General features: G+C 42.1%; 2 protein-coding genes across 2 annotated transcripts in view; both read right to left on the reverse strand.

Annotated features, from left to right (window-relative positions):
* STXBP3 (syntaxin binding protein 3) overlaps window positions 1–2,342 on the reverse strand; it is a 45,378-nt gene extending 43,036 nt beyond the window's left edge. Inside the window, exon 1 of the mRNA XM_016155622.2 lies at window positions 2,217–2,342. Within this exon, the coding sequence (XP_016011108.1) occupies window positions 2,217–2,265 (49 nt within the window). The 5' untranslated portion in view covers window positions 2,266–2,342. The remainder of the gene's footprint in view (window positions 1–2,216) is intronic.
* A 5,032-nt stretch (window positions 2,343–7,374) lies between these two features.
* Window positions 7,375–13,405, reverse strand: part of FNDC7 (fibronectin type III domain containing 7) — a 29,058-nt gene continuing 23,027 nt past the window's right edge. The window contains exons 11-13 of the mRNA XM_036235125.1: window positions 12,789–12,818; window positions 9,907–9,975; window positions 7,375–9,822 (exon numbers count right to left, since the gene is read on the reverse strand). Of these exons, the coding sequence (XP_036091018.1) occupies window positions 9,944–9,975; window positions 12,789–12,818 (62 nt within the window). The 3' untranslated portion in view covers window positions 7,375–9,822; window positions 9,907–9,943. The remainder of the gene's footprint in view (window positions 9,823–9,906; window positions 9,976–12,788; window positions 12,819–13,405) is intronic.

The raw sequence follows: 13,405 nt of genomic DNA on the forward strand, positions 1-13,405 counted from the left end.
CATGTTGTTCAATTCAGCCGACTGTGTACAATGAAATGATTTTCAGTATATACAGAGCAGTGCATTCAGCACCATAATCAATTTTGGAACATGTTCATTACTCCAAAAGAAAGCTGTTCCCTTTAGCTAACATTCCAGGATCTCCCCAACCCCTCCTCACATAGGCAACCACTAATCTACTTTTTGTCTATACAGATTTGTCCATTCTGGACATGTAGTATAAGTGGAGTCACACAATAGACGATTCTGACTGGCTTCTTTCACTTGGCATCATTTTTTCAAGGTTCATCAAATACTGTAGCATGTATCAGTATGTTATTCCTTTCTATTGCCTAATAATATTCCATTGTGCGGACACACGTTATATTCATTAACGTCTGAGTTGTTTTAATTTTTGGCTATTTTGAATAACGCAGCTATGATAATAGCTGTCAGTTTAAACATATCAAATAATTCTAAGTTTTAAAATATGCAGAGTGCGCCTGGTACAGAGTAAATGTTCAACACTATTAGCTCTCTTCTCTCTACTTTGAGGGTAAATTGAAGGTTAGTTAGCTTTCTACCCTGACCTAACTGTACGATTTAGCAAAACCTTTTCCCAGTTAAAGGTATAATTTTTCAACCACTTAGGAGACTGCTTCATCATTTGTTTCTGACTGTCACCTTTTGCTAAAAGATCTTAAGAGGCTCCCCCTTCTCTCTCTCCCTACTTATCTCACTAAATGTTGAATGAATATCATGTCTTTCGGTTATGTTTCTATTACATGAGGAGGCAAAGAACTATTTTCTAACCCATATAATTCTTTCCTTCCATTCAGTCTCCTGTCTTCTTGATCTTACTGGGTATCCTGGTGCTACCTCAAGTTAACAGCAAAAACATAAATTTTGTAATCGTTGAACTCTTTCTCTCTAGACTGACATTAATATCATTAACCTTTTTTTTCTAATGCTAAGTACCAAACATATCTTGGAAATTATTTTTAAACATTTTGTTACCTATTTTCATATAAACATATTTAAATGCCATTGTGATTTTAAGTCATTACCATATCTGAAAAGTCATTCCTGGAAATCTTGAAAAAAAATGCCAACCTTGTAACTGTTCAATTTTTAAAAAGATGTTATCATAACTTTATTTTTCCTTCTATTTATACACTTGGTTATGGTATATTAAGCACTACGCCTGTTACTGATTTGGAGTTTTAATTTTCCATAAGGAACTCTAACTCCCGGAATTTTAACTCAGTCATTTCTGTTCTTTGCTCAGCAACATGGAGTCAAAAATACTAATTAGATGTTACTCTCTTTCCACTCCTAGATCATAATTACTTTGAACTGAGCAATGCCAAACAATGGTGGTTCTTCCTGTTGGCTGGTTACATTCCATCTCTAACTCAGCAGACCTAGACTTGGCGCAACTCTTATGAAAAGTCATAAAAAAGTCAAAGATGATGTGGCAAAAAAGCATAACATCAGTAACCAATAAAGTACGGTAGAGTCCCAACAGTGGGGAGTGGCCCGGACAATGTAAAGGGAGAGAGAGGATGGTGCAGGTTGGCCCCGAAATAGAATCATTCCCGCGGTCCCCGCTCCAGAACTCTGTAGCAAGTGAGCACCTCTAGGACCAGAAAAAAGAAGGTGTATTTAACAATGAGGTTTTGTTTGTTTTTTTTTTTTTTTTAAGGACAGACGTCAAAAACTAGGGTTGTAAAACCCTCCTTGGTACTAACATGAATAAACAGAATAAGCAGCCTTGGGAAACTCAAGTGCGGGGACAAGGGGAGGGGAGATAAAGGAATACAGCGCTCGGACCGGCTCATCTCGGGTGGAGACATCGGCTGCTGGTGCGGGCACGGGGGCCGCGGGGACCGCCGCCGAGGGGCCGCGGGGACCGCCGCCGAGGGTCCGCGCCCGGGCGGCGGCAGCAAACGCCGGTGGCGGCCGCTCACCCAGGGCGGGGCCCGCGGCCAGAGCCGCCCGCAGAACGCAGAGGGTGCCCGGCGGAGGCAGAAGGCCGCCCTCCCGCACCCCGCCCATCCCCGGTGCTGGCAACAACTAGGGAAGGGAAGGAGAAAGAAGTCCCAACAGGGGCGTGGGTCCCGCCGCAACAAGTGCCCCCGGCGGCTCCCGCAGAGACTGCGGGTCTGGGGCAGGAAAGCACGGCCGGCGCGGCGCCCTCCTGGCCTCTCTCTCGGCCCCTGCCCCACCGCACTCACTCTGCCACACGACGCTCTTGAGCCCCCTTTCTGTCACCAGCGGCGCCATCTTCCCGACACTGCGGAGCAGCAGCCACCGCCTCCTGCTCGCGAAGTACTTTAGCTGGGCGAGGGGAGCTCGGTGGCCCCGCCTCTGCACGGGGATTCCCGCCCACCCCTGGACGGAGGCTGCGTGGTGAGGGCGGAACCACCGCGAGCGGCCGCGCGCCCCCTAGCGGAAGGCTGACTCGCCGGAAGTTCCGCGTCCCGCGTCCCCCACCTCAGAAAGCAGAGTCCTGCTGTTGGACTGTGAACTTATGCTAGCTTCTGAATGCCAAAATTCAGTACATCGAGAAGGTGCCATGGCTTTGCAAAAGAAGTCTTTACTCTGCAAATAAATTTGTAACAGACTTCACTCAGTATCCAGTTTAATAATGGAATGGAAAATTCCCCTCGCAAAGTTTATTAATTTTTCAAGGACACAATAATTGTGTAGGGCTATGAGGTACACCTCCAGTGTGCCAAGAACTATGCATACTCAAAGTCGTCAAAAGTTTTAAAAGCAAATAAAACAAACAGATAGATGAAACAGAATAGAGAGCCCAGTAATAAAACCAAGCCTACGTGGTTGATTAATCTATGACAAAGGAGGCAAAAATATACAATGGGGTGAAGACAATCTCTTCAATTAACAGTGTTGAGAAAACCGGACAGATACATGCAAAAAAAAATGAAACTAGACCACCTTCTTACCTTATATACAAGAATAAACTCAAAATGGATTAAAGACGTGAAGACTTAAATGTAACACCTGGAACCAAAAACTCCTAGAAGAAAAAGTAAACAATAAACTCCCTGACATTACACTTAGTAATATTTTTCTGCTATATCTCCTTGGGCAAGGGAAATTAAAGAAAAACTAAACAAATGGGACTACACCGAACTAAGAAGTTTTTGCACAGCAAAGGAAACCCATCAACAAAAACAAAAGACAAACTACTGAATGGGAGAAGGTATGTGCCAATAATACAGCTGATAAGGAGTTAATATCTAAAACTTATAAAGAAGTCATACAAGTTAACACCAAAATCACAATCCAATTTAAAAACAGGCAGAGAGTTTGGAGAAACATGGCGAAGTGAGACGTCCCCAGATCTTTCCTTGAAACAACAATAAGTGAACACCTAAACCTCAACAAAACACCCAAACTGCACACCAGCATGTCTGAGCGTGGGATGTGTGCATAAGACCTACCACAGGAAATCCTTGATCTCTCTTCCTTCTCTAAATTCTCTGTATTTCATGTTAATGTGTCCTTATCTTAAGCCTCCTTAAACTCTGTTCATATCCCTTATATTCCTTTAATTTAAAGCCTCTTGAGGGACCTGACTTCTTTTTATATGTTGGGATACATACTCTGATGCCAAACTATATGAAAATTTTCCTATGTAGCTTACAAAATAATAAAATGAATAATTTGTCTAAAAAAAAAAAAAGCAGAGTTCCTAACTAGACATTTCTCCAAACAGGACATAAAGATGGCCAACAGACATATGAAAAGATGCTCAATGTCATTACTCATTAGAGAAATGCAAGTTAAAACCACAATGAGAGACATTACCTCACACCTGTCTAAATGGCTATCATCAATTAATCAACAAACAACAAGTGTTGGCGAGGATGTGGAGAAAAAGGATCCTCGTGCACTGTTAGTGGGATCGCAAATTGGTGCAGCCATGATGGAAAACAGTTTAGAGTTTCCTCAAAAAATTAACAATAGAACTATCATTTGACCCAACAATTCCACTTCTGGGTATTTATCCAAAAATATTCAAAACAGTAATTCAAAAAGATATATGCACCCCCATGTGTATTGCAGCATTATTTACAATAGCCAATATACGGAAGCAAACTAAGTGTCCATCAAAAGACGATTGGTTAACAAAAATGTAGTACTTATATACAATAGAACATTATTCAGCCATTAAAAAAAAATCTTACCATTTGTAATAACATGGATGGACCTAGAGGGTATTATGCTAAGCGAAATAAGTCAGACAGAGAAAAGACAAATACCGTATGATTTCACTTATATGTGGAATCTAAAGAACAAAATAAAACAGAAACAGACTCATAGATTCAGAGAACAAACTGATGGTTGTCAGATGAGAGGAGGATTGGGGGGGTTGAGTAAAAAAGTTGAAGGGAATAAAAAGTACAAATTGGTAGTTTCAATATACTTACAGAGATATAAGTACAGCATAGGGAATATAGTCAATAATATTGTAATAACTATGTATGGTATCAGTTGGGTACTAGACCTATTGGAGGGAATCACTCTGTAAGTTATGTAAATGTCTAACCACTATGCTGCACACCTGAGACTGATAAAATATTGAATGTCAACTGTAATCGAAAAATTTAAAAAAATTAATTTTAAAAAAGCAAATATCTTAATGATGATGATATATATAAATGAACCAATAAAAGAATAATTATTTATTCACCAAATATAAATTAATGTTCAAAATTATATGAGAGGGGCTATCAATGCCTTAGGAGCCACATGTCAGAGAATTATTTTTGAAAGTTGATTCCCAAAAGGGGCGACTTAGAAAGTTTAGGCAGAGATCTATTTCCCGAGATGTTTCTTTTGAGACTTTAAATCAAAGCAACCATTCATAAGTTAGATCAGTTTAGTTGTGGAGTGTCCCAACTCTGATATAACCATCATACACACTGGCAGAAATTAGACTTCCTTACAGAGATTTGCAAAGAACCAATGATTTAAATTTGAGTCGGTCACATAGGGAAGTGGAAATAGTTACTACTAATAATAATAATGGCTAATATTTATTGAGTGCTTACTATATGCCAGGCACAACACTAGGTAGATCTCATTGACCCTCAAAGCAACCTTTACAGACAAGAAAACTGAGGCTTAGTGAATTAGGTAACTTGGGGATGCACGGCTAGTGGCAGAGTAGGAACAAGACTGAGGCTTGAGCTACACAGAGAGCACACAGAGAAGTCTGTGGGATAACCTGTGGTTTTCTTCTTTACAAGAGAAAAGGAAATGAAGAATAAAAACAGCTATAAAATTGTTCAGGTACAACATATGACATTGCTGAAAACAACACTACAGGCCCAAAATGGAATCACTTACGCTAAGCACCATGTCACCAAACTGAGAACTAATTATAGTTTCAACTCTCCCAAAAGTAGAATCTTAAACTATTCAACCAGCAATCACTGATCAGCATCTGTTAGATAATCTGCCTCCTGCCAGCCACTAAAGGAAAGTAACCTTGCTAAAACCAATCAACTTTTTTTTTTTTTTTTTTGCCAATATAACTTCCTTATTCCTGCTCCCTTCCTCCTATAAAAGGCTTTCATTTTGTACAGCTCCTTGGAGCGTCTTTCTATCTGCTAGATTGGATGCTGCTCAATTCCTGAAACATTAAATCAAGCCAATAAGATCTTAGTACTCAGTTAAAAATTTTTTTTAACAGCATGGTTTTTCTGTTCAAGGCATATATGGAATGGAAGCTTGAGCCAGGTCTCCCTTAAATCTACATTAAATAAACTCGATTGCTTAAAAATTTTAAACAAAACACACATTATTTTCCTCTCACTGTTTAATTTCCTATCAGGTTCTGCTTTAAAATTTTCTTGTGGCTTGGTCCCCGAAGCATAAGAAAAAGACACAGAGGTGCAGACTCACCCTTCCTGAAGTGGAGTTCCTCATGGTGTAACTGCACGCAAACTTCATCTCATTTCTTTAATATAGTTTTTTTCTAATTCAGGCTGGTTTTGCCCAGATAATAGCATTGTACCTTGCTTGCTTTTCCTACCATTTAGGAGAATGACTGGGTGCCAGGGAATGACATGGGCTTGGCCCCTCTGAATTGGAAGTTTATCTTGGGTCACATGGGGTACTGCTGAGGCTCACACCCCTGAAGGCTAGGTTCGAGGATGGTGGCAGTGCGGAATAGCAAGTATGGGCTTTAGCCATACCCAGACACCAATTCACATCCTGCATACCCTGGCTCTGCCTCTAACTACCAGTGCGACTCCAAACACCTCAGTTTCATTGTACTTATGAGTTGAATATGACACCTGGAACCTCACAACCACCCAACAAGATGACAATCCTTATTGCCATGTTACAGATGTGAAAACCAAGACGCAGAGAAATAAGGCGTGAACGACCTCGAGATGGCTGCAAGACCATCGCCCTCTCCATCACAGAATATTGCCTACCCTCCCTTCCTCCCTCGGTTTCACATAACCTCTCTGAGCTGTCTCTCTAATCTCCCCTAGTTTGTTTGCCTAAACGAATTGAACAATGAATTTGAATTCCCTGAACATGACATGGCAGAATGGAAGGTAAAATCCACCCATGTTGGTCAGAGATGAAAAATCTGCTTTGTATAATTCACAGAGCTGATAAACAGCCAAAATAAGCGAGGGCTGAATGTCAAAACTTTTGAGTTAGGGCAGATCGCTCACTCACCATCCTATTCCCAGATCTTCTTTACTAATAATTGATGACTTAATCATGACAATCCAGAGAAATATTTTCCATAAAAACATCATGCGTTAGCAAGTCTAATCAATGCTGCATACTTACCTGTCCCTGAGAATTTATATTTGAACTTGTTAGTTATGTGAATGTGAGTGAGCCACTTGCCTTTTCTGGTCTCATTTCCCTTATCTGTATGAAGGGGAAAATATTATTATCCAACCCATAGGGTTGTTACGAGAATGAAATGACTGGGGAAGGAACTGAGAAGCGCATAGTATGTGCTACATCCTCGTTTTGGTTTTATGTTCACCCAGTGTGGAGCACATTGTCTTCTGTGGAGTTCTGACCAAAGCAGCCCAGCTGAGATGCCTAGCTAAGCAGAAAGTCATCTCATCTTCTATGTCCTGGCATTTGGAGAGTATGGGTGTACTGGCCCCAGCCCTCTGGTATTCTAGGACCAGGAGTCCTGGCCTTCCATTCCGCCTTTGACCTCAGCCTTTGGCCATTCCAGTCAGTCACGGACACAACTCTATTCAGAAGGCACACATTGCTGGCAACTGGGCTTCGAACACACTCTCACGTGAGCTCTGGACCACAACCCAGAAAGCTGACCCAGTTCATGGTGTAGCTGCACGCAAACTTCATCTCATTTCTTTAATATAGTATTTTTTCTAATTCAGGCTGATTTTGCCCAGATAATAAATAGCATTGTACCTTGTTTGCTTTTTCTACCCTTTCTCCCTATATGCCTGCTTCTTTAATGGTTAAGCCTTACAACATAAGATTTGTGAAGACTCAGGTCTATAGTAGTGGGGACAATGAGTTTTGGTTACATTAAAGATGATATCTTAGCTTTAGACGTGTTTCAGCCCCAGGCCCATCAAAGCAGAACAACAACCCCACTGGCCATGGAACCAGGCCAGGGGACCAGACGGGATGGCGCCAGGCTGACTCCAGAACTGAACACAATGATCGATTAAGCCAACTCCCTCAGTTTCCATAACAACTGATTTTTCCCTATATAATCCATACTCCTCTGGACAGCCAGGTTTTTGAGAGCATCATCTCGCCTGCGTCTCCAGGACTTGCAAGCCCTTGAAATAAATCCTTACTTTCTTTGCTGCAAACCTGCCTGTATTTCTTCTCTGACTTGAAGGCAGGCAAACAGACCTTTTTTATTTCAGTAACGGTGGTTGCCCTAACAGGCCATGGACCCACTATGAACCCTCCAGATTTCTCACCGATCTTTCCTCACTTATCACAGACCTTCTGTTAAATTAATTAAACAGGAGACCATCAGACTGAGTTGGTTCTAATGCCATAGCAGCCGGCTGAAGCAAACCCAAACCTAAGCCTGTAAATACTCAAGGTTAAGAAATCGAAACCTAAGGACAACCAACCACAAACAGCTAACTAGGCTCTTCCAAAGAAAGCAATCTCTTAAGCCACAGCCAATCAAATAATATCCTTGCATTGATTCTATCTCTTCTCTATAAAAGTCTTCCCCACAAACACCTGTCAGTGGAATGCTCCTAACCACTTCTAGTTGGCTTTAGAGGAATCCAAATCAGTTTCTGTCCAAAATTTTAATATGCCTTCATTTATAATACTTCTCAGCTTCCCATCACTGAAATTTTGCTTCAAGAAAAACTCACCAAGGCAAGGCTTTTAAGGTTCCCAAAGCTGGACATGTTAGAATCACTCGATGAGTTTATTATAAATATAGATCCGCAGGCCTGGTCCCAGACCTACTGAGTTAGCATCTCTAGGCGTGGTACCTGGGAGTGCATGTTAAGTAATGAGGTACCCAAGTGATATGAAGGCACCTAGCCTAATTCCTGTTTATTCATTGGAACGAAAGTGAACTAAATTCAGCCTTCCTCTGTGGGTGCTCTCTGATGCAGCAAATTTCCTTTTTAGAGATCTGTGACTGGCTTGTCTCCTTTTCAAGTGTGGATTCTCTGGGGAGTGTCTCTTACCAGTGACACATTATGTATCGCTCATCAGTCTTTCACAGAGAGGGAAAGGAGACATAGAAGAAAGTCTGCCCTCCCTCCCAGTGTACCCGAAGCCCAACTCCATGCTCCAGTTCCCTCCGGGCAGTGTTCCTAACTACAGCTCTTGGCTTTGCAGCTACGCTTTTGGGGAGTAAACACTTCCATTGTGTGTGTGTTACACGAGTTCTACACATACTATTTTTAAATAAGGTTATGTGGCATTCGAAGGACAAACATTTTTCTAGGCACAACAGATTTATATTTTACATCATTGCTTTTCCTCTCTCAAAATGCAAAAAGCAGTTACAGTGTGAGTGGAGGATACAGCATGAGTGATGGACTCCCCACAAAGGATGCACATATCTGTCAGTCTGCCACAGCTCGAGGGCCTGCCCCTGGCTGTCCTTCCATCCGCAGTCTTTGCTCACTCAAAAGAATGACTGTAATCCTTCTAGCAACTGGTCAGAATGATTTCTCTGCTTTCCTAGGTGCTCAAGCGACGAAGGTCACGTCACATGATGCTTTGGTTTAGGGAACTCTGCAAGCAGCTCTGCTTCTTCTGAACTTGAGATGAGGGTGTTTGTTACTGCAGGTGGGCCTGGCTGCTGCCACTATGCGACCTATGACACAGTCCCGGGGGAGGATTGTTCTGGGATGAGCCATGTCTCTGTGTGGCGCCGTGGTTTCAACTTCTCTGGCAGTAAACATTCCCAGCCCTTGAACGTCTAGAAGCCTTCATGGCAAGTGTTGGTGTTGACGAAACACTTAGAAAGTGGAAGGGTTGAAGTCTGTTTTGTGTCTGAATGTGAAATATCGAAAAGAATTTCTACTAAGCAGAGCTTTCACGTTTCCAGCACTGTCCCAGTGTGCTGGCTCCCCTTGGCAGCCTCCCAGGGGACTTTCTGGATCTGTCTCTCTACTGAGTCTCTTCCCGCAGCAGTCCTTGAACTCTTGTGCAGGCGAGGACACGCCCGACCTTGTCCTTGGGGAAGTGGAGCCAGAGCTGTTCTTTGAAGGGCCTGCGAGCTTGTCTTATCCTAGATGCATTTTGTATTCTAATAGATCTTTTCCATCTCTAATCACTCTAAGGATCGAGACAACTCTGTAAAAGATACGGGAGGAATTTTTTAAAACAAAGACCAAAATTTTTGCTTTTGACCCGCACCATTCAATTTAAATTACTCACTTGGTCATGTTTCCGTTTTCATCAGAGGCTTAGTATGTCATTCTGCATTTCTCTTCCCTCTGTAAATCACTGAAAAGGGGAAGGAAGTGAAGAAGCCACAAAACACATTAAACACGCAGACACTTTCTTCAATTAAAAAGTCCGCAAATGTCTCGGAGATTTAGATTAGTATTTTGATCCGAAAGGCTATTTTTGCAGCACTTCACAGTGAAGAAGCGAGCCATTAAGACGATCTGAACCATTCAAAGGGCAAGAAGAAACTGACCAGAGAGAATCTCTGTCCTGCTTCATGAAACGAATGCTCGCAAAGAGCCTCCCAGGACAAAGAATTTTTCTCTCCACCCTTAGGCCAACTTGCCTTGTTCTAAGGGACCTCTGAAATTTTAACAGTGTGTGGGAAGAACATAAACCTGTTCAGCAGCTGAGGGAGCTGCAGAGAGGAGACTTCTGTGGAATGTGCAGCCTGCATGCTGAAGATGATGGCGGCCCCCAGGGAGTGATGTCAGGCACAAACCCCTCCTGTCTACTTCCTTTTAAAGGCCCGATACCTCGCATAGATTGTTTTCCTTCCCCCTTCTAACCTGTGTCAGATTTCCAGGATCAAAGTAACTTCCTTGAATTAGAGCTGTGGTTCTCAAACCTTAACATGCATCAGAGTTACTCGAAGGGCTTGTTAAAACAAATATTGTCAGGGCCCCGACCCCAGAGTTTCTGGTTCAGTAGGGCTATGGTGGAGCCCTGGAAATTGCATTTCTAAGCAGTTCCCAGGTGTGGTTCAGGCTGTAGGCCCTGAGACCACACTTTGAGAACCAGTGAGTTAGGGTATTATGATGACTGCAGTTAAAATGCAAATATCTTAGAAGTCGCAAATTAAAGTGGTGATGATTGACGCATAATATATGAGCCTAAGCTGATCCTGAATTAATAACTATCATTTATGAAGTTCGTGTTATGGGCCTGTCATTGTACACAACAATTTATACCTCATTTAATCCTCATAATATCTTATGAGGTGAATATTTTTTCCATCTTTTAGATGAGGAAGATAGGCTTGGAGAGAATCAAAGCAAATCCCCTGAGGGCAAGCAGTAGGGAGAGGATTTAAACCCAGATCTGTCTCTTAGAAAATCCATTCTTGCTGTTGAAAAGCTTTAGGATTATCCAAGAGTCAAGGGAAACCAAAAGTCTTAAACCAACAAGATTGGCAAGACTGCCCTTAGAATATCTGGAGGCCTCCTGTCAACCAGGGACCTAATTTGACTTTCCCCATGTACAGGGAAGAGAAAGGCTGAAATTGGAGACAGCAATTTAGGATTTTTCCCTAGACCTGATGAATTCTATGTGATGTAGATGTCCTTGAATGACCCAGCTAAAATGCTTATTTTTGACAGTCTTGCAGGATTTCTACATGGATCTACTCAAAGAGAGAGGCAGATTCAGGCTGGAGACTAAACCTTGCTAAGGAAGGGAGAATTGATGATGAGGGCAGTCCAGAGGGACAGAGGAAGGGGAGGGTAGTGATCTAAAGCAGTGCTTCTCAAACTTCTCAAGTAGCAGAATCACCTGGAAACCTGATAGAACTGCAGAGGGAGGCCCTCTTCTTCTTCGACAAGTCTTGGCTTCTGCACTTTCTCTTGGCTCTCCATAGGATTCTGATACACACCAGAATGTGAGAATGATTACCCAAACAGTGTTTTCCAAACTTGGGTATGCACATGAATCAGCTGGGATTCAGTACATCAGGGTGGAGCCCGAGATTGTATGTTTTTGGACAAGTTTCTGGTGATGCCATAGAGTGATGATTTGTAAGCATTTTTAATTTTTTTAATTTTTTTGGTTTAAGTGCTGCAGCTCTTTAAGAAAATCTTAGAGAAGGCTGGTATATAATTCACGACTCCTCTCCTACAAGGAGCCCCCAAAATGCTTCAACTGCCCCTCCATGGCTCAGGAAGCAGTGATTAAAAACTACCATAATACTGGAAATAGGTTCCAAGAATGCAAACCTAAGCCTGTGTACATTTCACTGAAAACCAAGGGTTATGGTCATTAGTACTTTAAGAATTTTTTAAAGTAGCTTTTTTTATATAATTTATAGGTTTCCTCACAGTTTGTTTTTAATAAGCCAGGTCCGTTGCACTGTAGTCACTGGAAACAGAAACTCTTAAAAAATTAATAGAGATTGTACTTATTTCAGACCTGCAGGTAGGGCAAGAATTTGAAAGCATGTGTCCTGCTGTGCTAAGAGAGGCCATGGTCTGGGAAAGGAAACAGACAAGCAATGGAGGGAGATTGCAGAGCCAGTCGCTGCCAGTGGAAGCAAGGCTTGGACAGGGAGCTGGCCCAGACTGTGCCGTGGCGTTTACTGGAAGAAAGGCTTCATTTCCACTCGCAACCTCTGAAGTCAGCTACGTCTGACTGGGCGTGTGCATGCACACAAGCATGCATGTCCTGCCTATAGTTTGGAGTTGATAGTATTCCCTGGGGTTTTTCCCAAGGCCCAAACCCAAGCCAGCCCCTAGAAGAATGTGGTAAGCATTTCTCATGAAGCAGCACATGCTACTTACTGGGTCAACACACACGACTCTGCATGCCCATTTCTGTAGCCCAGCCCAAGAGCTGCCCCCGTGGGGCACCCAGAATAGTCGAGGTGGGATCAGCCCCGAGCACACCTGAGGAGGCAGTGAGGGTTATCTTTATTCCAATTCCCCTTTCAGTGCCCTTTTCTTCCACTGGGCATATCCATCCGTGCGAACCAGAAGCAGACATCCTATCATTCGCCTTCCTGACTAATTGAAGAGTCAGCTTTGATCCTGACTTCACTGTCACTTTAAAATGCAACAATGAGACGCTCTTCTATTTTATCCATGAGAAAAATGACTTACCCATGCCAAGTGTGCTTCCAGAGCAGGTTACTGTAATAAATAAAAACATAGCATTTAAAATATATTTACCGATATATTTAAGATGGTGAAGATAAAACTTAAGAAGGAACAAAGGGAAAGTAAACCAAAGAATGAATAAGAACCAGTTTGAGTGATAGGAGGAGATAACTAACTACTAGCAGTGTGACCCTGGCACTTTCTGTGCCTCACTTTATCTGTAAAGTGGTAAGAATACGAATGCTAATCTCAGAGGGTTGTTATAAGGATCAGTTGGCATTAATACGTATAAAGCCATTATGATAGTGGCTGGCACGGAGCACTCAAAAATATTAGTCTTTGTTATTATTATTATTATCATTATCATTATTATCATTTACAGTATTGTCCTAATTATCAATGTAAAGCATCACTGACACTGAAACAAGAAAGGAAAAAAAAAAACCCTGAAAATCAAAACGGAAACAAATTCTTCCAACTGCATGTTTTTTCCCAGGGAAATTGTGCAGAGGTGGATTTCCTAACTTGAATCTAGACACCCAGGCATTGGCTACAGGCTTCAGATGGCACCCCACCAAATGGCACTACAGTTCTAACTAACGAGGACTTCTGGTGGTTAA

This window comes from Rousettus aegyptiacus, unplaced genomic scaffold (genome assembly GCF_014176215.1).
Source record: "Rousettus aegyptiacus isolate mRouAeg1 unplaced genomic scaffold, mRouAeg1.p scaffold_m13_p_17, whole genome shotgun sequence".
Classification (NCBI taxonomy): domain Eukaryota; kingdom Metazoa; phylum Chordata; class Mammalia; order Chiroptera; family Pteropodidae; genus Rousettus; species Rousettus aegyptiacus.